We start from the raw sequence: 26939 nt of genomic DNA on the forward strand, positions 1-26939 counted from the left end.
TTCAAGAATGGGGTGCCTTCAAGAAGGGGGTGGTTTTAGTGCTTCTGGTCTTTGAATCCTTTCCCCCACCTCTTCTCAGTCATGGAAGCTCTAGCCTGTGTAGGTTGAGTGGTTGGGACAGGAGGGTCTTGAGATGGAGGATGTGTGAATCTGTGAAACTGAATGAAGGAGACTTGGGGACCTGCTGTGGGTATGGTGTGGGTAAGTGTAGTGTGCCCCTGTCTACTGTTCCAGTTTTTAAGTGAAAGGAGAGAGGTGTGCACTCAGGGGAATACAAATCCGAACACACTTGGAGGAGGTACCTGCGATGAGCTGCACAGGGCACAGCCAACAGAATACCTTACCTACCCCGCCCGGATTTCTGGATTCAAGACCTCCCTCGAAACTTTCACCCTGGGGCACACACACCAAGTGCCACCTCTGTGCCGCTGAAGGGGTGGGCACTCCTCCCAGGGCACTCGACGTCCAGCATCCCGCCCTCCGGACCCAGTAGGTGGTGATTCCTTACCCCTTCGGGGGAGCCCCCATCCCAGACTCCCACTAACAATGTTAACGTGACGGAGTAGGGGGGCTGAGGGGGTCAGTGGAGGAGCCTCGCGCCACCGGCCCTCCCTCACCTCGGAGCCTCAGGAGCAGGAAGTGACCACTTGAGCAGGCGCTTGGAGCACCCCTCCTCTTTATCTGAACCTTCGGCCTGGGAATGTGGCGCAGGGTGTGCAGGACGCCACTCAGCGCCTCGTCCCCTCCCCCGGCCGCCCGCGACACCTCGTGCCGTTGACAGCTCCGGCGCCTGGGCCCAAGGCCACCTCGGACCCGCGCACCGTCCCCGCCCGGAACAGTCCCCAGCCGAGGCAGTAGGGCTCGGCGGAGGAGCCCCGGGCCCACACCCCTCCCTACCCTCTCTCCCCGCCCCGGGGGGCGCTGCTGGCAGAGCCTGGCGGGGCGCCCCTCCCCCGGGCCAGCCCCTGCAGCGCGGCGCTGGGCTCTGTAGGGGGAATACTAAGGAGCGGGCGCGGCGGGAGACGCGGGACGCGGGAGCGCGCATCCGCAGGGCAGTGAGCGCGCCGGGGCCCGCGCGCCATCCGCTCCTCTGCCCCCGCTCCCGGCTCGCAGGGCTACAGCCCAGCTGCCCAGGCGCTGCACTAAGCCACAGCCTCCGAGCTCGGACCGCACAGGCCTGCTCCTTTGCGCCCGAAGTAGCTGCCCCACGCCTTCTGGCCTGCGGCGGCGCCAGCCCTGGGCTACGTCCCGCGCCAGGAACTCTGTTCTGCCAGATGACTGGGAGCTGTGCGGGGACGGGAGGCGTGAACCTCGAGATCTACGGGGCTTTGCCCACGCCCCTCCCCCTACCGGGGCCGGCCCAGACCCTCTAATTTAGGGTATGCTGGTACTCGGAGACATGTTCCACGCCCAGAAAAGGTTTAAAGCCTGGAGAGCCCCTCCTGACACAGGGGAAAAGGCCTGCACTTGCCCCCCAACCCCCGCCCCCAACCAATCCGGTGTGTTTCTGTATCCAAGGGGACTCTGAGGGCCCCCCATGATTTCTCCTTTGACATTTCCAGAAGCTATTTTCCTAATCCTCTTCCTGGTTCTTGTTATTTATCCTCCGAACCTTTCAAGTGTGCAAAGCAGTCTCTGGGTGGGAATCCCAGCCCCAGGCCTCACTTACTGGCTCAGCGACTTTGGGCAAGTTACTTAACCTCTCCCTTTCCTCCTCTGTAAAAAAGAGATAAAAATACTTCCGTCCCTGGCTGGTTGTTGTGAGATTAAAAAAGATCCATGTATAAATGGAGCATTTTAGCCCAGTGCCGGCAGCATAGTAAGCGCTCTGTGAAGAGTAGCAGCACTTCTGGGCTGATGCTTGCTCAAAGGGGTTAGCCTCAGCATCTGAACACCAGTGTCGGCTCCTGGCCCTTGTGTCCCAAGGTCACTTGACCCCCACCCCTTCAGCTCCCTCAGAGACAATGGGTGTGAAAGGACTCCATAAAACACCAGCAGACTGGGAAGCATCTGCCCTGACCCCAGGAACACCTGGGCCTCGGCAGGAAGGACTCTGGGGCAGCTGGCTCTCCTGTCACCGCCCACTTCCCAGAAGTTAGATGCAATAACGCTGAAGCACAAAAGGGAAGGTGAACCTAGAAAGACCTGGATCTGGTCTCCCAAAGACTCCAAGGAATTCTGAAGGGGGCTGGCACTGAGGGACTGTGAATTCGAGGGCATGAGGGAATCCCGCCTTGGGAGGTGCAAAGAGAAGGGTCAAGAGAATCATCTTATTGCCTTTATTCCGCTGACGGCCCAGCTCGCCCCACTGCAGGGCACAGGGCCAAGCTTTTACACACTCACCCATGCTCTCTGTGCAGGCCAGTGCGTGCACAGACACATACACACACACACGCGCACACACACACAAACCCACTCACATACACATCCAAACTCTGGCTCTGAGAGTCAGTCTCTGGGGGGCAAGGGGCTACTCCTCAGCCTGCCCCTGCCTGCCCTTTTATGACAGCACCAAGGGTGGGGGTGGGGCAGGGCCCTCAGCCCCCAGAACAAGTCCCTGTGCAAACTGGAGGCGCCAGCTGGCTTCAGGATGGGGTGTCACATTTCCCCATTCCCGGAGTCCCCTCCTCCAGTTCCTGAGGGAGGGACTACTCTGCCTACCTGGGGGGCCAGACCCCTGCCAGGGCTGGGCCCTATAGAACCCAGGCTTATCCTCCACCTGACCCTACCAGGACCTCCAGCACGGAAGAACAGCGAAGTCTGATGTGCTGGAGATCCCCCACTGGAGAGCAGGAAGGCCTGGGCCCTGAGGGGCTTGGGGAGGGGTCATCACCCCCTCTCCTAATCCATCTTCAATATGAAGAGGTTTGGGGCACACTTCCTGGGGAGGGAGCACAGGCCTGGAGGAGAAGTCCCAGTTTGGGCCTTCCCCAAACTTCCATCTTCTGGGCCACAGCCTAAGGCCAGGCATCCAAAAGTCCAAAAGTCCAGCCGGCTGGTCAGAGTCCCTGCACAGTCCTTGGGGGGCACCCACCCCGTAGGGGTCAGGTGTCAGACCTGCACGGGCAGTGTCTGGTTCATCTGCAGCCGCATGTCCTGGATACTGCTGAGGATCTTCTTCTGATGGCCAGCCAAGGTGACCCCGATCCGGAGCAGGTCTCTGCAGACGGACCAAGGGCATGGTCAGTCCTTTCCCTCCCGCCCCCGACTCGGGGCCCTGCTCAGCGCCCCCTGCCCAGCGCCCCTGCCCAGCCCTTCCAAATCTGAGGCACACTCACTCTGCAGTCATCTGAGCCACCAGGTCAAAGGTCGCAAATCCCGCACTGACAAAGCTCTCCTTGTAGCGCCCCATCTTGATGGCATCTAGCCAGTCACCAACTGTCGTAAAGGTCGTGTAATCCGGGACCGTGCGGTCCAGGAGGGGCTGTGACATGCTGTGGCAAGAAGAGAGACTCAGTGAATCCTAACGGCAAGGAAAGCAGGGGCAGGAGTAGGAACACAGGGTGCCTGGGTGGCTCAGTTGGTCAGGCATCCGACTCTTGATTTTGGCTCAGGTTATGATCTTGGGTTGGTGGGGTCAAGCCCTATGTTGGGCTCTACGACCAGCAGGGAGTCTGTTTGGGATTCTCTCTTTCTCTCTCTCCCTCTGCCCCTCCCCCTGCTCACGTATGCGCTCTCTCTCTCTCTCTCAAACAAATCAATCAATCTCCAGAAGCAGGGTGGGAATAGAGGCAGAGACACTGACCCAGACTGGGCACTGGCGATGACCTTGAGGCTGGCAGCATTGCGGATGAGCTTGTCCAGGGTGTTGACAATCTGGGAGAATTTAGGCCTGAGGTTCCGGTCCCGCACCCAGCAGTCCAGCATGAGCTGGTGCAGGGCTGTGGGGCAGTCCATGGGTGGGGGCAGCCGGTAATCCTGCTCGACGGCATTGATGACCTGAGGCGAGAACAGGGAAACCTCGAGTGAGCTGCCACCTTGCTCCCGAGCTGACCCCCACCTACCCGGCCACTCTGGCTGGCCCCACTCACATCCTGGTTGCTCATGTCCCAGTAGGGTCGCTCTCCATAGCTCATGACCTCCCACATGACGATTCCATAGCTCCAGACATCACTAGCAGAGGTGAACTTCCGATAGGCTATGGCCTCTGGGGCAGTCCAGCGAATGGGGATCTTCCCGCCCTGGTGGGGGGGGCACACGCCCTTCACCCTGTGACTCGGGGCTGCTCCCCAGCCCCAAACCCCTGCCTGGTCGGCCCCGCCCCCAGTCTCCCTCCCAGCTGCTTCCTGTACCAGGGAGCTGGTGTAGGTAGGATCGGAGGGATCATCCTCCAGGAAGCGGGAGAGGCCAAAGTCTGAGACTTTGCAGACCAGGTTGCTGTTGACCAGAATGTTGCGGGCGGCCAGGTCTCGGTGCACATAGTTCATCTCGGACAGGTACTTCATGCCGGCAGCAATGCCCCGAAGCATGCCCACTAGCTGAATGACTGTGAACTGTCCATCGTTGAGCTGGAAGCAACAAGTAGGCTCAGGTGGGCCCATCACCTCCCTACTGGCCCAGGGCCCTCCCAAGACCTTCGTGCCCGCCCATCTGTGCCTCCACCTACCCTCTCTAAGTCCTCGGAGACCACGCCTCACCTATCCCTGTGACTATGAGTAGAGATCACTGGAAGTAAGCGGCCCACTGTGTGGCAGATGTCTGTATACAACATCCTAATGAACCCCGGTAAGGATCCAAAGAGCTCTCACCACTCATTTTATAACCAAGGCAGCTCAGACTCAGAGAGGTTAAGTAAAGCCTGAAGTCACACAGGCAGTAGAGGGCAGAGTCGGGACAAGAACTTCGGTCTTTCTGGCTCTGAGAACCTGGCTGATCCCCTGCACCGGGCCACCTCAGTAAATAGTTGTAGACCTGAAGAGGGTAGGGTCTGTCTGGCCTTGCAGGAGGGGGTGGTCTACCCAAGGCAGCTCTCTGGAGTAGGAAGGGGGAGAGGGCTAGGGGCTGACTCATACCCGGAGGAAGGAGTCCAGGGCGCAGTTCTCCATGAACTCGGTGAGAATCATGACCGGCCGGCTTTTAGTAACCACGCCCTCTAGTCGGATTATGTTGGGGTGGTCAAACTGACCCATGATGGACGCCTCGCTGAGGAAGTCCCGCCTCTGCCTCTCGGTGTAGCCCACCTTCAGCGTCTTGATGGCCACGAACACCTCCCTGCGGCCGGGCTGTTTCAGCCGACCCCGGCACACTTCCCCAAATTCCCCTGCAGGGCACAGGGCACAGGTAGGAAGTGGCTTCTGAGTTTGGCTCTATATGCAATGCATGCCGGCCCCTCCCTGGGGTAACACCCCCCTCCCCCGCCTCTCCTCCCCACTGTGCCCTAGGGGACTCACCAGCTCCTATCACCTCCTCGATCTTGACACAGGATACATCGATCTCCTTGGCAAATTCTCGCACAGCCTCATTAGGGTCCTCATAGGTAAAAGGGTCAATGTAAACCTTCATTCCAGGAGCAACTAGAAGAAGAAAACGTGAGCATGAGAGGGGCCAGAGTTTTGGCCTGGGGTGGGGGACAGTGAGGGATACTGCACCTTCCCTGTCCCTGATGGGAAAACATTTCACACCCTCCCTCCTAAGTCTGCTCCGTATTCCTCCCTGCTGGAGTCCCAACTCGCTCCTTCCCCACCCACTCACCGTTCCCGCCATGAGAACTAGTGACCATAAAGGCTAGATACCTAGGATTCTTATTCTTCTTTCTCCCTCATCCCTATGTCAAAACATCTCTCGGATTCATCCCTCTCTCATTCCCACTGCCCCTGACCTTATCCAGGCCTTCAACACTCAGACTATTGCAATAGTCTCCCAGCTGGGCTCTCTGCCTCTGGACTTTTCCCACCAATCTATCCTGCATACCTGTCTCCCTAAAACAATACTCACATTGTATCACTCCCCAGCTTGAGAGCCTTTCGGATTACCTATGGTGGAGTCAAGTCCAAACTCCTCTGCCTGCGTTTCACGACCCTTCGAGAACTGGCCACAACCACCCAGCCTCACTCCCAGGCAGCTGTCAAACCAGTCTTCTCACTGCCCCCACAGTCGGGCACTCTCCCCACCCCACCCACTACCTTCCAGAGGCTCCTCTAGCCAGGAATGCTCTCCCCCACTTCTCTAAACCCTGCTCAACCTGCCTGGCTCAGCTCAGTCCAAGGCCACCTCCTCCAGGAAGGCTTCCTCTTTTCTGAACTCTTACCACCCTTTGTAACAGGAACACCCAGCTTAACACCAAACTGTTTTCTCATTTTTTTCTGTGTACAGATCTTGTCTTTCTCCTAGGATTAGCTGCCTTTGAGGAAAGGGGTCACTTCTCATGCGTCTCTGAGGCTGGCAGGAGGGAGGTGGGGGCTCAGGAAAGGGCACTTGAGTGGAAGCAGGAAGGGCTATCCAGAATAGGAGTATGAGGGATGAAATCCTAGGCAGGGCAAAGGCTATCTCTAAGCCCTGCAGTAACCAGGGGAACTTGGGGTTGCGATGGGCAGTATCAGGATGAAGAGAGAAACTTACTGTATTGCTGCAGCTTCTCTGTATACTCCGAGTCAGAGCCGTGCCGCTGCTTCCTGGAGGGGGCGGTGGGGGGGGCAGCCTGAGACAAGCCCAACAGCTCCCTCTGTTCAGGGCACCCTTGGGCTCACAGGAGGGGCAGGGCATGCTGGGGAGGACCTGGTGCCTCCTGGGTCTCTGGGCAAAGGGCTCAGTGGACTCGGTCCCCAAGGGGATCTGCCGGGGATCAGGCCAGGGGCATGGACTGGAGAGGGCATGGACTGGAGAGGTGTGGACTGGAGAGGGTCTGGGCCCACCAAGGGCCTCTGTGGCACATGGGCTCTAGGGTATTCCAGGGAAGCTCTCGCCAGCCCATGGCAACAAGCCAGGCCCAGGAGTACCTGAGACAGACGACAGCGATGACCACGACAGCCACCACAAAGACCAGCCCAGCCGTGGCAGACCCCACGATGAGGGGAAGCTGCTCCTGGAGCTGCTGGGCGCCGGAGCCTGGAGACCGGGAGGGAGGGGACTGGGTAAGTGGAGAAACGGAGAGTCTGAGGCAGGCGGGAACAGGAGCAGTGGGGTGCGTACCTCTCTCGCTTGTGGTCTCAAACTCAGCCGGACGGCTGTACTGCCCGTAGCCGGCCACGGTGCGGGCTCGCACCTGGACCACATAGCGGGCCTCAGGCCGCAGCCCGTCCAGCTGCACTGAGTTCTTCTGGCTGGTCACCGTGGAAGCAATGCCCTCACTCTGCGACACCAAGAGGAATGAAGCACCTCAGCGGCCCTGAGGCCCAGCAGCCACCCACCAGGGCCCACCTGTGGCTGCCCCAGGACCTAAGACCTGGCTCCCCAGGGTCCCTGACACCATTTGGGGGTCCTCTTCTCACCCCAAGGCCTCCTCCTGCCCCTCAAGGCTCTGACCTTCTCAAAGTACTTCATCTCATAGTCCAGGATGACTCCATTGGGCCGCTCTGGGGGTGCCCAGGACAGGGTCAGGCTGCTGCCTGAACTGCTGTGGAGATGGAGTGTAGGCACTTCGGACGGGGCTGAGGGAAGATGGGCGGGGGCTCACGACGGGCTCCCCAGGACCCGGTGCCCAGGGGACCCCCGGTGGTCCGCTGGCGGGCCCTGGGCAACCGAAGTTCTGTGTGGGAGGAAACAACCCAGGCCCTACCCTCCTGCGTCCCCTCCTCACCGGCCTGGTTGGTGGTGATATTCACGGCCGCGTAGCGGGGGGGCAGAGGGCTCTTGCCCGAGACCCCGTTGACAGCTTGCACCTCGAAGGTGTAGCGTGTGTGAGCCAGCAGATGGCTGATGTGGACCCGGCGCTCAGTCAGTCCCAGCTGCCGAGGCACAAACTCCACATTGTCATCGCAGCGAGAGCAGGCTGAGGTGCCCCCAGCCCCGGGGCCCCCGCGGCACTTCTTGCAGATGACGTTGTATAGGAGGTCATCCCGGCCCCCCAGGTCCCGGGGCTCGCTCCACTCGAGGATCAGTGTGGTCTCATTCACGTTGGAGATCACACCCCGGGGGGGAGATGGCACAGCTGTTGGGAAGGCAGAGGGAGAGGGCAGTGAGCGAGGGCCTCAGCACTGCCCTCCCACTCGGAGTTCCTGTGTCCAGTAAGCAGTTTCCTATGGCCTTACTCTTGTCTCTGCTTTAATAAGCATAAGAGCTTTCCTACACTTCTCCATTAGGAAGATTCGATTTAGCCTTCAAGGCCAAACTCGAGATGTCACCACTTCTTGGAAGACTTCCTCAACTCTTCTCCTTCCTGTCCTCTGCACCCCTGTAACACAATTCCTGGGCATCCTTCCAGCCCGGCCCTTAGCACATTATATGGTCTTTTATCTGTTTTTGCCTGTTTCTCCCACCAGGCTGCAAGCTCCTTTAGGATGGCGACTGTATCTTAAGTCTCCTCTGCATCCCTGGCACCTGGCACAATGTCTGACACCAAAGACCAGAGCAGGGAGAAAGCAGGGCACTAGGCTGCCCCACAGATGTGAGGCCCCCTCCATGGTTGGGGTTGGGCCAAGAGAACAGCAGTTCTACACAGTGGAAGGAGGGAAGGGCCACAGGCCCCAGTGGCTCCGGATGCCTGGCTAGGAGCTAGTGGCTGCTTACTTGGTGTTGGTGGAAAGGCTGAGCTGGCTGACCTAGACTCTGGCTCAGGGCCAGTCGCTTCTCAGCTGCACCATGCTGCACACCACATAGAACCTCCCCAAGCCTCAGCTTCCCTGTCCGAAAAGTAGCTCTTCACAGCAACCATCTCGGCTCCCCCGAGGGAAGGCCTGCAGCAGGGCTGAGTGAGGCCACGAGTTCGCTTACTGGTACAGGCACTGTCTGCAGAGTCCGAATCCGCTCGGTAGAAGTTACTGTGGCAGGTGCAGATGCTGGCTGCTGGCGAGGTGGTGCGGCTATTGGGGGGGCAGGAGAGGCAGGGCCCTTCTCCCTGCTTCGCCTTGTAACTCCCGGGGGGACAGGCTGCGGGGTAGAAGACGATGGATATGCTCTTCAGATCGGTGAGAATCTAGCCCTGCCCCAGCACAGCTCCTGGCTCCTCTACCTCCCAGACAGTGGGGGCTCTGCTGGGATTGCCTAACCCCGGTGCAGCTACAAAAGGCCCTTTTGCCCCATGCAAACCCCACGTCAGCGGATTCCTCCCCGCCCCGGGCCCCCACCCCTACCCCGGGGCCTCACGGGCAAAGACGTCAGCCCCATCACCTGGGCAGCCTGGACTTGTCGAGGCACGGAAGGGAGAGGGAAGGAAGAGGAGGGGTGGGGAAGAGACCACTGGCAGGCTGGCCGCACCCTCTACTCTGCCAGTTTGCCCCCGGCCCTGCAGAAACTTGAGAAAAATCACCCCTCGGACCCTCATGGCCACCCCAGAACAGCCAGAGGTGGGACCTTGTTCCCAGGACCAGCCTCTCTCCCCACCCACCAGGAGCAGGGGAGCAGCTCCTTCCTGCCCTTGGGCAGGGGTGGGGGGCTGAGCAGGGGTGAGAAAAGGGGAAAAAGACAGCGGGCAGGAAGGCTGAGGTCACCAGGAGTTCAGAGGCCTCAAAGCATCCACAAGGGGCACCCCAGGACCCAAAGCAAGGCCGAGCTGAGTGCCTGAACATCCCTTCTCCTCAGTGTCCTCTCTTGCCATCTACACTAGGGCCCCCGGTGGTCGGCTGTGGGGTTCTGTGTATCTCTGACAGCCGTATAATTTATTATTCAAACTGGAATATTTTGAGAGTGAAAGGGGCTGCTAAGAATTATCATCATGAGCATACGCCAGGACGACCCAGACACATGAAAGCATATGGTCACTCTAACCACACACGGCTGGCCCAGGGGAGGTCCTCCAGAGTGTGGAGTGCCCAGACTTGGGGCTGTGCTCTTCTCCGGGGGGTACATCTCCCCTCACTAAGGTGATGTTCACCCAAGCTCTTTCGAGCCAGTGGGGGAGGGGGCAGAGGCCAGGCCAGGCCGGTTGCTATGGGAACCAGCATGCATTTCCTGCCAGGGACCTGCAGAGTGTTAGCCCCTCTTCAGGCTGTCAGGCTCATCACCCCCACCCCCTTTCTCCACTTAGGAAGAGGAAGTCTGGGGCAGGCTCCCATAGAGAAGTGGAGAGGGGCCGGGCAAGGCACTATTCACCTTTCCATGACAACACCCCACGTGAGGCCTCCTAGCCAGCCCCCACCCCTACAAGTGCCAAGGCAGAAGGGATAGAAGGCAAGGCCCTCAGCATCTTGCCCTGCACAGCAGAGCCCTGGACAAGGCCAGAGCCCCAGCTCCCCCATTTCCTGCTCTGATACCTTGACTGTTGTTGTTCTCAGAGACCCTGCGTCCTTACTGGTAGCACTGGGGAGATAACTGGACTCTACCTTATGAGATTGTGATGAGGCTCAAATAAGAGCCCTTTGTGACTGGGTTTTATAGCTAGAAGTCTAGTATGCTGTAAGGTCTTAGGAGTCTTGGCAAGCCACCGCAGACAAGCCTCCTAATTTCCTCCTGTATGAAGTAAGGACAAGAGAATCCCTGTCCCCCACGCATCCCCAGGTTCCCAAGAGAGTCATGGCTGACACTTCGGTGGTGATGGTGTTGCCATGTGCCAGGCACTGAGCTTCACATGCATCAACTCACTTAAGATCCCTACGAGTCCACAAAGGAATCACCACTATGGTCCCCATCTAGCACACGAGGAAACCAAGGTTCGAAGAGTAAGTAACCTGCCCAAGTTTCCATCAGTTCTAAGTGACAGATCAGGACTCCGACTTCAGGGACCGGGCCCCCAATCTCTGTGCTGTCAACTCGGCCTCTCAAGGAGGAGAAGAGACACCAAGGTAAAAGGGCCAAGCGGGAGTGCCCATAGCTCTGGGGCCCAGCTGGTACGTGGCTTGGGCCCCAGTACCCCCCCCATCCCCCAGGCCAGTCCCCACTCACGGCGGCACTGGGAGTCCTTGGCAGCTGGCTCGTGGCCGGCGGCACAGGTGCAGGCACCCACAGGCACCATCCACTCCCCGTCGCCGTTGCAGTAAAGCTTGAGTGGCACAGACACCTCCACAGCATTGGCAACGCACGTGCCGGGGGCGATGACCAGAGAGGTGGGCTCGGCCCCTGTGAGGGTCTCGGGGAAAAGGGCGAAGCCTGCGGTGGTGGACGCACACTTCTTGTAGAAGGCACGCACGGAGATGAGTGACATGCAGGCGCCCTGGTCCTGGAAGGCCAAGTAGAAGCCGGCCTTGGAGAGCGGCCCGAAGCTTCGCACCTTGGTATTGACACGGCCGGTGTCAAGCCGCGAGAAGCTCTCGTCAGGCGCGATGGTGTCCACCTTCACGTAGGGGTTCTCCATCCAGAAGGGCGAGGAGGCCGAGGCCACATCGCTGTCAGCCTCGTAGTAGAAGAGGTTGAAGGTCTCTTTGCAGGAGCCAGGGATGTTGGGGATACTGTTGCAGTCACGCACAGTGAACTTGAGCTCCACGTAGACGCGCTGCACCTCCCGCCGCCAGATGAAGCCCGTGCGAAGCCAGTTGTTCTGGCTGGACTCCCGCACGTTGCACACCTGGTATGTGCGGATGGGGTTCATGGCCTCATCGTAGCCACTCACCTCTTCCCACTGTGCCGGGACCAAGCGAAAAGGACAGAATGAGTGCCAGGTGCCTACGCCATGCCCAGATGCGTATGTGCTTCACTGAGATGCGTCTGTGGTGAACTGGCCTGAGCATGCAGGCTACACGGGTCCAAATCCCAGTCCCTGCTCAGTGACTATGGGTCAAGTCACTTAACCTCCCTGTACCATAGTTTCCCCATCTGTAACGTGGCGAGAATAAAGACATATGAGGAATAAGGGACTTTACGTGAATAAAGAACTGAGAGCATTTGATAAGGACTATGGGACTATCAGCTGTAATATTTGTTATCTTTATGCCTCAGTTTTGCTGTCTATTAAGTAGGGCTGATTAGATGTAAATGACGTAGTAGGGAATCAAATCAGGTTAATATATATAATGGGCCTGTGACAATGTCCCATACAGAGCACACGTTCAATAAACACGAGCTGTCACCATCACATTTAACCTTCACTGCAACCCCATGAGAAGGTATATCTGTTGTCCCCATTCTTTTTTTTTTTTTTTTTTTTAAAGATTTTATTTATTTATTTGACAGAGAGAGATCACAGGTAGGTAGAGAGGCTGGCAGAGAGAGAGAGGGAAGCAGGCTCCCTGCTGAGCAGAGAGCCCGATGTGGGACTCGATCCCAGGACCCTGAGACCATGACCTGAGCCAAAGGCAGCGGCTTAACCCACTGAGCCACCCAGGCGCCCTGTTGTCCCCATTCTATGGAAGAGGGAGCCAAGACTCTCTGGAGTAGAGACTTGCCCAAGGTCACACAGACAGGTCTGATGAATGAGAGCCTGGAATGCCATCCTACCCCAGGGTTTCAAAACTCAGGGGGGTTGTGAAGTCCATCTAGGGGGGTTAATTAGAGTACTTTAGAAATGTCAGAACTACAGGAATTTAACCGCTAAGAAATAGAAGCCCAGAAAAGTGAACTGCCTTGCTAAAAGTCACAAAGCAAGTTAAAGATCCGGAGCCAAGGTTTCCTGGTCCCCAAGCCAGTGACCTACCCAGGGACCCAGGAAGGAGGGAGATGGTTAGAGAAGACAAGCAAAGCACTGTCAGCCAGGAGAGGGATGGGGACAGGCTGAAGGTGGGCTGAGGGGTGGGCAGAGGGAGAACAGGACAAAGACGGTATGTGTGGGGAGGAGGACACAGGCAGACTGAAAGCTGAAAGGGTGAGAAACACCCATAGGCAAAGAAGGAAGGTGACAGGTGCAGAGGATAGGCAAGGGGCAGAGGCAGCCCTTCTCCAGCCCTGGTGAGGCAAGGGGAATGAACACTGGTGGAGGAAGTGGCCCCCGACACTCAGGGGACATGGTGGGGAAGGCTTACCCCACTTTCTGGATGAGATGTCCATGCCAACTCTGATGTCACCCACTTTGTGTCCATGAGGGTTTCTGGGGAGAAAGAGAAGAACAGAGGTCAGAGGCCATGCTCAGGGTGGGGAGAAGGAGGTTGTCCAAGAAAGGCCAGGATACCAGGAAGTGATTCCCACCAGGCACTACCCCATCCCACCCCACCCCCAAGTCCTCGAAGCTCTCAGCCACCCTTCCCTGCAGAAAGCCTGCAGCCACATCCCAGAAATTTCAGACACCAAAGATTTGAGCCATCATGTTGTTGGAGATGGGTGTCTACTACTGACCCCAGCCGAGGTCATAGAGGCAAAAGCCAGGCCCAGTTCACACACCTACAGGCTGGCTAATCTCCACACAAAGGGGTAGCAGGCCCTTTATCCTGGAACAAAGGACCCTGTGCTTCAGAGCCTGCTGCCCAGGCCTCCCCTGACTCCATTCTCAACACAAAGGCCTGGCATCACATATGCCCAGGGGAAGGGATGGGTAGTTACAGGGCAGAGCCTGCTCCCAGCCGGCCTCCCACTCAACCATCTCTGGGGGATGGGGCACGGATACTCTCTGAGGCTGGGCTGAGGGCCACCAAGACCCAGACCAGCTCCTCGAGAGCTAGTTCAGTTCTTGCCACAGTCCTTGGATAAAGGTGCGTTGTGCACCCCTTTTATAGGTGAGAAAACTGAGGCTCAGATAAAGTCAATATATGGCCTAAGGTAAAACTGCTAGGACTTGGGGTAAAGGGTTGAAAGGTAGCTGACTTGATAGCTAACCACTTAACCAGAGCACTCTGACTGCAGTGTAAAGGGAAGAAGAGAGAAAGGAAGAACAGAGAAAGCCTAGAAAGATATGTAACCTTTAAGTCCCAACCCAGCTCTCAGCCACCCTGCCCTGGAGAAGAGCCTGCAGCCACATCTCCAGAAATGTTAGACACCAGAGATTTGAGACATCAGGTTGGCCTCCTCCAGGAAGCCTTCCCTGAACCACCAAATTAAGGTTAGATGCCTTCTTCTGTGCATCCAGGGCTGGGAGCCTTGTCACAGTACTGATCCTATTCTAAGCTTCAGTTTCTCATCTGTTTCCCCCTGCTTAGCCATATGAGGGGCCCATTAATGTTTCTGACATAAACTCAATCCCCAAGGAATCGGGTTCAGGGTTCTGGCTAGACAACTCTGCTCTCTGAAAGGAGAGGGATGCCAACACCTTTCTTAGAGCCTGGGAGACTTCCTCTCTGCCCTGAGCTGGAAGAGGGCAGGTTGGGGCAGCCCAGGAAGAGAAAGACCCAAACCCCCCAGATTCCAGGCTTATGGCCTTCACTGATTTCCTGCGCTCTGGGTCTGAGCTGAGGATGGCGGGTAAGGTGGTTGTGGCCCAGACCCTCATGCAGGGCCAAGTTGGGGGGAGGTTCCCTCCTCTTCCATCAGAGACGGCTGGTCCCTGGAGGACCCAGTTGCAGGGTGAGCCATCCCAGCCTCATGGGTCAGTGGCCCGACAGGCCTCTCTGGCACACAAACAGACACACACAGACATCTGGTAGGGGTCTACGGGAGGCAAGGAGAGATGGGTAGAAGCAGGGGCCCAGAGACAGGCAGGGAGAGAGGTGGTGGGGCAGGGGCCTCGCGGAGGCGGACGGTGGGAGGCTCAGAGCTGGAAGGATGTGCAGAGCCCCTGGCGAGGACCAGACAGTGCGGTGACCAGTTGAGGACTACAAAAGACGGTGAGGTGGAGAGACAAGGAGGCCCAAGGAGACAGAGACAGAGGGAGGTTTCCAAGTAGCCTCTTCCTCAGCCAGCAGCCCAGAGCGTTCCGGTCCCTGGAGGCAGGAGAGCCAAGCGCACCCCCTCCCCGCCAAGCCAGCCAGCCAGCCAGCCAGTCCGCCTGCTTGTCTGCCCGCTGCCCGCCGCCCGCCACCCGCCACCCGCCCGCCTGAGCAGGCAGGGGCTCCCACCGCTCCCTCAAGCTGCCTCCCTCCTCCCTCTCCCTCACTTCCTTCTGCTCAGCCTGTGCCAAACCCATCTGGAACTGTTTAAACCCAAATATTCAGCCCCCTCCCCCCTCCAGCCAGATTCCTCCACAGTTTAAAACAAGCCCTGTGCTGGCTCTGAGAGGACGGTGGGGCTCGGAGGGGCGGGAGGGGATGATGGGGAGGGGGAAGGGGGGGGCCGGGGTGGAGGGAGGCTCTTCATTTCTGTTTAATTTCTGGGGAGCGGGAGAGGGAGGGGGCGGGGATCGGCGCTTGGCCATCGCTCAGCCTTGGCCATCGCTCAATCTCGGCACATTTTTCCCATTAATGAGGAGAGGACTTGGATTTCGAGTCATGTGTGCCCGAGGAAGGGCTCCGGTCACCCTGGTGGGGAGGGGGCTTGCTCTCTGGGGAAGGGGAGGGGACTGCTCCCTTCAGCAAGAGGTAGACCCTGAGGTGCTTGTGTCCCAGCCTCAGGAAGGGCACAGAGGGGTCCCAGAATCCATCTGTGTGGCACTGGGAGAGACAGACCCAACCCAACAGAGCCCACCTTTCCTCGGCTACATGTGTGCCGCACACGCGTATGCGGACGCAAGCTGGGGTGAAGTATATGAGGTACCGGAGGTAAGGACAAGAGAGGACTGAGAGAGCAATCTCCAAACTCCCCAGCTGCCAATCACACCCCCATCCTCCTCTCTCCCCCATGTGGCTGCTGGAGGGAGACCAAAAGGCCGGCAGCCACTCTCCGGTACCGGGCTCTGTCGGGCCAGAAACCCCACCGGCCCTTCCAAAGTGAGCAGGGGAGTGGACAGCAGGCCTGGGGGCTTTCCAGGATGGAGCTTCAATGTGCAGAAGTAAACCAGCACCCCTTTTGGGTTTCCAAAGGGCCACAGAGAACGGACACGTGGCGCAAATCACACACACGAGCACTCCCCAGTTCTCCATGGCTGGGCTCATTCTCTGCCGTGGGGGCCAAAGAATGACAGGTCAACACATGTGGTGGACAAAACACACAAAGCCACAGCCGCCCGCAAACACACACACACACACACACACACACACACACACACACACAGCTTCATAATCAGCCATGGTCTGTCTTTTTCAGACACACAGACGCATATGGTACAAACAGATCTGTCTTCCTCAGACACTCACATACAGTGAAGCCCTCCTTTACACAGATTTGGTTTGCCTTAGGCAAACACTCTTACAGTCTTCACGTGTGCGGATTTCCAGAGACATCTGCGTACGGAGGGCACGCACACCGAACGGTGCGTTCTCCTTACACACCCAACTGCACACGATTGCCAGCCTCGAGTGACAGTCTTGAGTGTAGTCAAGTGCAAATGCAAACACCAGCTTCTCCATACAGACGCAATGACGTGCTCTCACGCAACCACACATGAGCCTGGGCCGCATACTCATACGTGCCCTGGGAGCTCGCAGACAGCGCTGAGGCCAGCACCTACAGTTTGGATAAAGCCTCCAAGGCCCATCCTCCACACACACGCAACACACACACACACACACACACACACACACCAAGCATGTTCTTTCTGTGAGCTGAGTCTCCAGGTGGGGTGGAGGAAGGGCCAGGAGAAGGCAGCGTCTGCTAAGAAGGGAGAGGGACTAGACCAGTCTTGGCCAGAGGTGCAGGGAAGGAGCAAACCCCAGACCTGCTATCTATGGCCCTGGCCCAGGCGGGAGCTGTCACCAGTCCAAGTCACAGGGCTGGGGGCAGGACAGGGGCATGAAGATGGTTCTGGGTGTGGCTGGGTGTGGCCTCCCCAGGTACCGCCCTGCCAGCACAATGGCACTGTCCCCAGCACTGAGCCCCTGCAGCGGGGCGGGGGCGGCATCACGAAGAGACTTTTAGCCCCAGGAGCTTTGGGCAACCCTTCCATACATATGTTGGGTACCCAGCAAGAAGAGCCCCCAGTCTGTGTCTGACAGCCTCCCTGGGCAGCCCAGGTGTAGCTGGGAGCCAGCCACCAATCCCGGTAAAGGGCCAAGTCCACACAGCTTTACGGGGCTGCCAGACTCCACAGTACCCCAAGTCACAGAGAACACACTGCTCTGGGTCCGTGAGACCCAGGAAATCAAAAAACCCCTGAGACAAAAGCAAGAAGCCCAAGCTCCAGATGAGGGACTTGATGGGAGTGGAGAAGGTCACGCTCCCAGGCAGGTGGAGAGAGGGGCAGAGCCTGGACAAGGAGGCGCATAGCCCTGCCTGCAAAGAGAGGGAGAAAACCCCATGCCAGCCCTGAGTTTGTCCCCCTCCTCCTTGAGGGGCTCCTCACCTCGGCCAACCAACCCAAGGGATCTGTCCCATCTTCTCCCTGCTTGCCCCTACCCTGTATGTAAGTAGACATACATGATATACCAAGCCGCACACTCAGGGTGGTCAGCCAGAGGAAGAAGGGAGCCTGGGTTGGGGGGAGGGTTGCTATGGGACCTAGAAAAGCCTAACTCACCCCAAGTTACCTCTCCCTTTCTCTGCCCATGGCCCTCGATGCTGGGGTGGAGGGGAGGGGAGCATCTCAAAACAGAGAACACATTTTGTTTTCCATTCCACCCCTCAGATCGTGGGGATTTATAATTAAATAAACCTGAGAGGGAGAAGGGAGGAGAAAGCACAGAGCAAGGAGCCCAGATGCCTCCACGTTCGTCCATGCCCCCACCCTAGCCCTGGCCTTGTCAGCCAGCCAGCTGGGACCCGGGACAGACGGACAGCTAGCCCTTCGCCGGCATCCCAGCCACAGTGGGTCTGGCCAGGGGTCTGGAGGCAGGAGGCAAGAGGACATCTGGGGCCAAGGCAGCCCCTAGGGGCAGGGGCCCTCTCCCACCCCATCAGGTGCCCAGCTGTACCGAGTCCCCCCCACCGCCACCCCCCCCACCTCCCCAGCTGCCCAATCCCGACAAACCAGTTTGACTCAGCACAACAGGCAGGGCTACAATTTTCAAACTATGCAGGCCTGGTGATTCAGCCTCTTCATGCTGTTTAATTAGTGTAAGGCCGGGTGGCGGAGGCCTTGCCTTGCCCACGGCAGCTTAGGCTCTAGCTCCCTGCCGCTGAGGCCACAGAGCCGGTGGTGGCAGCAGCCCTGGCTGAAGGGAAGGCAGTGACAAGCAAACTGGTTCCCCCAAATACCTGCCACTGTCCTTCAGCGGCTGCTCTGAGGTGCCAGCTCGTGACAGACAGGGATGGGGTGGGGGCCGCCAGAGGCGACTCGATGTGTGAGCCAGCCCCAGAAATCCCAGGCCTGGCGTGCCCTCTCAGGGAGCACCTCCTCGGGGGTCACCACTGCCGCCTCTGAGAGAGAGAGGGACACACATGCTACCTCCTTCCCTTGCACCCCACGTGCTCTGCAGCGGTCCCCACCTCTCACACCTGGCAACCAGGTCTCCCCCTCAAAAGGGTAGGCTCTCAGCAGACCTCTCCCCGGTCCCACGTGTAAGTGTCCCACGGACCAGACATCCTTCCCCTTCCCACGCCTGTTCCTGGTCTGCTCGCCTTCCGGTTCGTGGTCCTGGAGGGGAGAAGGATCTTGGCTCGGGGGACTGGGAGACGCTACTCGAAGGGAGAGTGGGCAAAAAGGTGGCTCTGTTTCCCTATGACTGAGGGTAAATCTGAGGGCAAAATTGGTCTGTGTTTGCATGGGGAGGGAAGCAATCAGAGGGCAAAGGGAGGCGAGTTTTTTCAACCAAGAAGGACAAGCAAGGACCCTGGCTCCATCCTCACGGAAAACTGATGAGGTCCTTGGATGCTGCCTTGGGGGACCCCAAGTGTGTAGGGAGGAAGAGCAACCAGGTGCTAGACAGCACCTAACCAGGGCATCCATGACAAAACAGTACGCACAACTCAAGACTCCTGGCTCTAAGTATAAAAGCCCCCAGATGTGGAGAGCCAAAAGGCTCCCCTAGGCCCAGGGCAAGCCAAATCCTGGCAAAGCCAAATGGAAGGCTGGAGCCTACACCCCCTGCCTGTAAAGCTTGGGAGTAGGGAAGCTCCTAACTAGCCCCGCCCCATGGCCCTAGCCCAGGACCACCAAGTCTTCCCACCTCACCCTTCAAGCTCCAGACATGGCTGGGGGATGGGCAGGACACAGACAGCTGCCCCGGACCCAGTTCTCATCCCATCCCAATCCCATTGCTCCCAGAGCTGAAGGGAGATGGAAGAGGCAACAACTTGCTCTTCAGATCAATCTTCCCCCATCACCCCCCCAACCCCTTCCTCTAACCTCTCTCCAGCAGGTAAGGCACACACCAGCTTCACTTCTGCCCCTGCTCAGGGGGCAGACCCCAAGATAATTATAATAGCACTTAATCCCTGAATAATAATGGCTGTGTGCTAAGTACACACATTAAGGACTCAATCTTCACTATGACTCTAAGATAGTGGGTACTACCACTATCGCATCTCAATATGAGGGAGAACTGAGTGGGGAGGCATACTTCTGTGTGGGGCTCCATGCCCCAAAGTATCTCTTTTTCCTTTCATTCTTGAGCACACACACTGAAAACCCTAAGGTCTGAGATATGACAGAAGTAAAGGAACTGGTAAAAGCCACACACGGAAGGCACCCCACACTGGCCTGGCCTCCCAGCCACCACCTACCCAGTCAGGGAGTAGCCCCAAACACAGCTGGGGTGAGGGGGAAGGAAGGACAAAGTTGGGGCCCTGCTGCCTGCTCTTTCCTGTGCTGCTACTGCTCATGGGCCCTCCAGTCAGCCCAGTCAGCCCCTCAGCTCCTCGGCCCCAAGGCCTGGATGCCAAGCTCCCAGCTATGGCCTGCCGCTGAGGGTCTAGCAGATTGTGAGGAGTGCAGAGGAGGAAAAAAGGAAGGAAGGAGTGAGCCTCTTTAGGCAGTCCTTGCTCCCCAGACCCAAACCACATCCCCGCCACCCCACTGTCAGCAGCAGCACCCACCACACCTGACAAGGAGGGTCCCGTGCCTAGCATACACAGAGTCCCATAAGCACCTGTGCCTGTGTGGCCCCTCCTGGGCTAAGACACAGAGACACAGACCTGAGAACTCCAACAGGCTCCCTGGCTCACACCCTTGAGGCAATCAACAACAAAGCCCCACACTGGTTTCTCACGCCTGAGATCCTATCACACACATGTGGGCGCGACCTCAGTGTCTCTGCTGGGATTTGCATGTGTCCACCCGTGTGAACCGGCCTGTCAGCGCCGGTGGCCGGTGGGCTCCGAGATAAAAGGGGTTGGGGGTTTGTAGGAACGTTTCCCAGAGAGAAAACTGGAAAGCACCAGAAGATGCCTTTCTCTCGGAACTGTGCCCTTTTTCCTTTAAGTTTACCAGTTGTGAACATACAAACAAACCAAGCTACACAGAATTCCTATTTTGTTCCTGTACTAAGAAAGTGACTAGACGTGCTGTTAAAGACACCAAAACTAAGTACTGTCTATATTCCAATGTCCCGCAAATTTCTGTGGTGTCCTACCCTCCAGATAGATTAAGGTCTTCTCTCCTTTAATGGCTCCAAATTTTTAGGAAACCCTGTGTGTGTGCGTGTGTCTATTGTCTGTGACCAGTGTCAGTGCCTCTCTCTCCCGCAGGCTCCTGTCAAGTGGCCACATGTGTGTGAGCTCTCCCACCAAGGCCAACAGCATCCTGTTCCCCCAAGTACAGTCGTTTGGAAGTTGGAGCCACCCGCTCAGCACCGTCTGGATCGATTTCACACAACCTACTGAGGAACTCGGCCTTTCCCCACCGCCAAATGGGGCAAATCCCTGAACTTCGGGGGTCCAACGAAGACCCGAACATTCCCATGTCCTGCTAAAAGGCGGAGAGCCGCAGAGCAGCGCGCACTGCCCTTGGGGGCAGCACCTCGTGTGTAACTGGCGCTCCATAAACCATAAACAATAACAGGCCCCCGCCTCTCCACCCCCGCAGCCATCCCCTGACAAAGCAGGGTGCACGCACTCACACCTCTCACAGTCGACTCCAACGGGTTCCTAACCAACGCCGCCCCCCAGCCTGGGAGTCCCGCTTCGCCCCCACCCGCCACAGCCCCGCGGCATTCTCGGAGGCCCCCCGCCTCGCCCGGTGGGTCGCCCACACTTCCTCGCCTCCCCGGGCAGCTTAGGGCTCCGCTCCTCTGCGGTGAGTGCCGGGCTCTCCCCCATGAGCTCACAGCGGTTCTGTGACTTTCGGGGACGCTCAACCCGAGTCGAGCTGCCCGAGATCCACGACTCACGTACCGCGGGCCTCTGGGCCAGCTGGAGCCTGCGAGGCGGCTACGGGGGCGATCTCCCCACCCCATCCTCCGGCCCCCGGAGCGGCGCGGGTGACGGAACCTCCTCCGACGTGCGCCCAGCCCGCATCTGACCCACAGCGCGGGTCCTCTCCGGCCTACGCTCGGGCGACCCCGGCCACCGTAAGCCTCGGATGCGCCCCCCGACGCCGCTCACCTTCCAGCGCCCGGCAGCCGGCGGGCAGCAGCAGCGGCAGCAGCAGCAGCGGAGGGAGCAGCGGCAGGAGCCCCGGCGGCGGCGGCGGTGGCGGCGGCGGGCGGGCTCGGGCCATGGCCGGGGCGGGCTCCGGGAGCCGAGCCGGGCCGCGCCGGGCCGCGCCGGCGGGGCTGCGGGCACCCGGGGAAGGGTCCGCTTCGCGGGCTCCGAGGAACGCTCGCGTACGGTCCCAGGAGATCCGGGCAAGGAGAGGGTGCGATCCAGGCGGGCGGCTCCGAGACCCAGGCGGCGGCCCGAGCCTGGCGATGCTGGGGGATGCAGGCAGGTCGGACCCGCGGGAATCTGGACGGACCGGTCCAGGAGGATCCCGGGCGCTGGAGAGCTCGGAGCTGGAGAACTCCGGGAGGCGGGCCGGGGCGGGAGGGCGCAAGTGGTGGTAGTTCGGGGGCACAGTTATCCGGCGGTCTGCCGCGGGCCCGACTCGGATCCGGGGCTCCGGGTGCGCGCGCCGTCCGGGGTCCGAGCAGGGTTCTTGCAGCGCCGCTCACGTACTCACTTCTGCTGTCCCCAGCGCCGGCGCTGCCGCTCTGGGCGAGAGGGGCGGGAGCGACCTCCTGCCTGTCAGCGCCTTGGCCCCGCCCCTAGCCTCGGGCCGCCCACTCACAGACCGCCAGGAGCGCGGCTTCGTCCTCAGGAGCTCTCCGCTGGAGTTCAGTTGGCGGCGCCTCCATCAGGCACACCTTCAGGGTCTCCGAAGCCTGGGGTGGGCGGAGCCAAGAAAAAGATGAATTAGATTGGGCGGAGCGATGCTGTCAATCAGACGGAAACCCCGCCTCCTGTTTCCCATTGGCTTTTAGTAGCCGAACCGGAGTCCGAAGAGGGGCCGGTCGCATACAATGAGCTGAGGGCGCCCCCCTGTGGCCCGTACGCTCCCAGGGACGCCCCCACGTGGCTATCTTTTCTCCAGGCGCCTCCAGACCCTAACCTCGAGTTTAGGCACTTCAAGGGGGGGCCTATCCGCAACACATCCTTCGACCAGGGCCTTCTGCTCTTTTATTCATTCAATCTATCATTCATTCATTCATTCAGCCGTTCTCTGAACGTAGACTCTATTACTGCGGGTGCTACAGCAATCGACAGAGGTCTGTGTTCTCTTGGAGCTAGTTTAGTGGTGGAGGCGGGCATGAAGTCATCCCAGCAGAACAGAAGACAGAGTTGCCAGAGCACATGTGACGGGGATAGCTATGTCTGGCCCTGAGTGAAGGACATTTCAGCTGAAACATGAAAGATGCGTAGTAGGTGAAGGATGTGTGTTTAGAGACAGGGTCAGGATGGGGTGGCTGTTTCAGACACAGCAAACACACTTTGTGCGACATCCCGGCGGCAAGAGAAACTGATATTCACTAAAAGAATCTGAAACAAGTTCAGAATATCCTGAGTGTAGGGTTAGAGGCTGAAAAGAGGCTTAGAAGTAGGTGTAGAGGGCCAGAGGAATTGTTTTCAGACTCATACGGCATTCTTGAGAGCTGGAGCTTGAAGCAAAGGCTTTGCCTTACCCGCTTAGGGTGGCTGCCCTGGGAAGCAAGAATGGGGGAGGCAAGGGTAGAAACAGGGAGCTAGAGAGGGAGCTGTGCGATAGCCAGGTGGAGGAACGTGCTGCTTTGAACTAGCGTGGAGACTGTGGGGATAGAGAAAAGCGGACAGGTCTAAGGTGTTTCAGGAGGTAGGATTCATGAGATTTGTGACTGAGTGGTTGAGAGGTACATGGTGGATGGAGCCATGATGGAGAATCCCCCCAGGGTTTCTGGATTGGCAATGAACTTCTATCCCATTTGCTCAACCAATGTTTACAACATGCAATAAACACTCTGAAAAAATAGGTCTTGTTTCTTAAGTGGTAGATGTTATTATAGCCTCATTTTACCAACAGAATTGACATCTAGAAAGGCTTGGTGACTTGCCCCAAGTCATAGTGCAAATAAGTGACAGGGGTGGGATTTGAATCCAGGACTGTATCGTGTTTAGGCTCCCTTATTCCACTTCATCAGAGATCTTAGGTCACCCACATGCTTGTTAGAAACTCAGAATCCTGAGCCAGCCATTCCTCCTTGGATCTTGGGACTCAGAAACTCTGGGACATGGGGCCCAGGATTCTGCATTTTAAATAAGCATTCCAGATGCTGCTGCTGCACACTGGTGGTGGAGAATGACTATCACCATGCAGCCCGTCACTGTCCTAGCTGGAGAAACCTCCTTCCACGAGCCGTCCCAGGGCCTTCCCCAGCTACCCTGAGATGTCTGGGGGGCAGAGCATAAGTGATGAGACTCTAGGTGGGTTCATACTTAATCCTCTGATCACGAAGTGCCTCAGTTCCAGTCCTGGAAGCTCCGTGAGAACAAATGAAGTCACAATCTGGTGCCTGAAGACATTGTTTTCACAGCAGGCCATCCTCCCAGCCGGAGACAGGGTATGTGTGGGCACACAGGGCTGCAGTAAAGGGCGACCATGAGACAGAGGGCCAGACTGCACCTTAGCCTCCAGGCTCTTCTAACTCCAGATCTGTTCTCAAGCCCAAGAGATCTCTCCTGACATCCTTCAAGGCTCAAGAGCACAGAAGAGACCTTGGAGCTCATCTCATGCAACTCTCCCAGACCTTGGAGCTCATCTCATGCAACTCTCCCATTGTAGAGCTAGAAAGCATGAGGCCCAGAGAGAACTGTTTGCCCCACAGCCCCCTCTACCCTGGGGTGCTGGCTGGCACTGGGTAGTATTTTGGCAGGCGTCCTGACAACAACACCTCTCAGCCGAAGCCCTGCTCGTTGCAAGGCGGATCTGTGAGGCCAGCCCTCCTGTTTGCTCAGCAGCTGTGCCAGGCGAGGCCTCACCCTGGACAAACACAGCCCGCCGGGCAGCAGGCACCAAGATCCTTTGTTCTTGGGCCTGATAGCAGGGCCAGCAGGTAACAGAGGGCCCGTCACCGGATGTTGGCACCATGGTTCCCACGGGAATGCTTCCTGATCAAGAGGCCGACAAGTTGAAGGGCACCCAGGTACTGGCTCCAACAGCCTAGGGCAGGAAGGCGACCACCTGGCAAGAGAGCAGACATGAGTGGGGAGCAGGTGGAGGCATGGGGACCAAAAGCCAGGCCAGATAAGGAAAGCTGAGACACCTCTATCTCTTTGGGGCTAACCTACCTTTCCAGGCTGAGAAGGTGCCAAGGAACCCAGGGATTGGCTCAGCCTCTGACCTTTGATTTGGAATAAAGGGAAAATGTCCAGAGTCCCTCTCTCTAGCCCACCATCCTTTGTCCATCTGAAACTAGGAGGAAGCTTCATGTCGAAGCAAGAGCTTGCTGAGACCCAAGTACAAACCCTGGCACGGTCATTCACCAGCGGGGGGATAGGAAGCTAAAACTTCTTGAGCCCAGGTATCCATGGGAATGAAGGTAGGATGGTGATCACACTTCCCTAGCAGGCCTATTGTGGTAGTCTGGCCACGGGGCAGGAGCGCAGCAGGTGCCGGTTAAATAGTCCTGATGATAATTAATACCAGTCCCCATAACCTCTCTGGCAATGCTGACAACTAGAGGAATGACTATGAATTGAATTGGGGCTTAAAGCCCCCTGCCGCTGTGACCAACTTCAGATTCTCTTTTAAAAAGATAATAAATAGGGGTACCTGGGTGGCTCTGTAAGTTCAGCTCAGGTCATGATCCCAGGACTCAGCTCCTTGATCAGCGGGGAGCTTGCTTCTCCCTCTGCCTGCCGCTCCCCCTGCTTGTGTGATTTCTTTCTCTCTAACCAATAAATAAATAAGTAAATAATCTTTTTAAAAAGAAGGATAATAAATATACGTCCCTGTAGGTTTGTAGGTTGGGGATTGTTGCAAGAAAATTGAAACTGGGAGAAGAGAGCTTGGGGGCAGTAAACGATGGTGAGAGTGATCTGATGAGTGCTTTGGGGGTTCTGATTGAGGACTCTGGGGTGGGGACAAGGAGACCAGTGAGGAGACCACAGGGGAGCACTGATGATGGCCAGGCTGGCCAGTGGTCTGAGCAGCAGTGTGGGTGGTCATTTACAGGAAGAAAAGTGAGGACTTAGGAGCCATTTGGTTGGGGAGGGGCTAGGGGTTGAGGACTGAGGGTGTCATTTTGGACTGATAACTTAGGAGGCCGGTTAGACATCCACACATGCACATCAAGGAGACAGCTGGCTTCACCACTCCCATGTCCTCCACTGACACCCGCCCCCCACCCGCCCTTGCTATCTACACAGCCTCAACTCTGGTCTCTCTCTGTCCCTTGGAGCATGACCTCGGGACCTTTGCACTGGCTGTTCCTTCTCCTTCTGCCTGGATGTTCTTTTTCCAGTTCTTACAGAGCTGCATTCTCTCAGAATTTAGGTCTTTGCTTAGAGGTCACCCCCTCCCCGTCCACTTCGATTCCCGCCCTCATCCTCCACACCAACACTGTCTAGCCCGTGACACTGTCTCATTTCCCTATACTACTGAGCACTAACTGAGATTATATTATTTTGTCATTTGTTTACATGTGTATCAGCTGTCTCCCTTTCTAGAATGTAAGCTTTCTGAGAACAGAGGCTGGCCTTATTTACCAACAAATCCCTGGCGTAAGGCCCAGTGTCCTGCAGGAAGTGGCCTCTCAGTAACAGTTTACAAATCAAGTCAGTAAGTATGGCCAACAGATGGTATTCATGCTGCCTCTTCTTCTCCCCAAGACTTTGGTGGACATTGCTCATGGCTTCTGCACTCTTTCTTCAACATGGCGCTGTAGGCAGCCCTTGTCAGTCAGGGTTGGCACCCCTGAAGTCAAACCCATCTGCCATCCCTCTGGTGGACAAAGGTCCCCTTCTTACTGCTGGTGTGGTTTTGTGTGAATCTTTTCTTTCCTTTTTTTCTTTTAAAGATTTATTTATTGGGGCGCCTGGGTGGCTCAGTGGGTTAAAGCCTCTGCCTTCGGCTCAGGTCATGATCCCGGGGTCCTGGGATCGAGCCCCGCTTCAGGCTCTCTGCTCTGCAGGGAGCCTGCTTCCTCCCCTCTCTCTCTGCCTGCCTCTCTGCCTGCTTGTGATCTCTGTCTGTCAAATAAATAAATAAAATCTTTAAAAAAAAAAAAAAGATTTATTTATTTAGGGGTGCCTGGGTGGCTCAGTGAGTTAAGCCTCTGCTTTTGGTTCAGGTCATGATCTCAGTGTCCTGGAATCAAGCCCCACATCAGGCTCTCTGCTCAGCAGGGAGCCTGCTTCCCCCTCACTCTCTCTCTGCCTGCCTCTCTGTCTACTTGAGATCTCTCTCTCTATCAAGTAAATAAATAAAACCTCTTTAAAATTTTTTTATTTATTTATTTTTAGAGAGAGAGAGAGCATAAGCGGGAGGGGCAGAGGGAGAGGGAGAGAGAGAATCCCAAACAGACTCTGTGCTGACCCCGGAGCCCAACGCGGGGCTCCATCTCACAGCCCTGAGATCATGACCTGAGCAGAAAGCAAGAGTTGGACACTTAACCAACTGTGCCACCCAGGCG

General features: G+C 57.5%; 1 protein-coding gene across 1 annotated transcript; it reads right to left on the reverse strand.

Annotated features, from left to right (window-relative positions):
- Positions 1-2937: 2937 nt before the first annotated feature.
- EPHB3 (EPH receptor B3) lies at positions 2938-21533 on the reverse strand. Its single transcript, XM_032338629.1, has 16 exons — positions 21400-21533; positions 12984-13048; positions 10975-11647; positions 8869-9024; positions 7736-8086; positions 7462-7586; positions 7129-7288; positions 6936-7044; positions 6559-6611; positions 5391-5513; positions 5013-5260; positions 4293-4508; positions 4032-4181; positions 3746-3939; positions 3279-3434; positions 2938-3160 (listed from the first exon to the last, which is right to left on the reverse strand). Exons 1-16 carry the CDS (start codon positions 21512-21514, stop codon positions 3052-3054), a joined length of 3003 nt encoding a protein of 1000 aa, XP_032194520.1. The 5' UTR covers positions 21515-21533; the 3' UTR covers positions 2938-3051.
- Positions 21534-26939: the final 5406 nt, after the last annotated feature.

The sequence above is a fragment of the Mustela erminea genome, chromosome 1, assembly GCF_009829155.1.
Source record: "Mustela erminea isolate mMusErm1 chromosome 1, mMusErm1.Pri, whole genome shotgun sequence".
Classification (NCBI taxonomy): domain Eukaryota; kingdom Metazoa; phylum Chordata; class Mammalia; order Carnivora; family Mustelidae; genus Mustela; species Mustela erminea.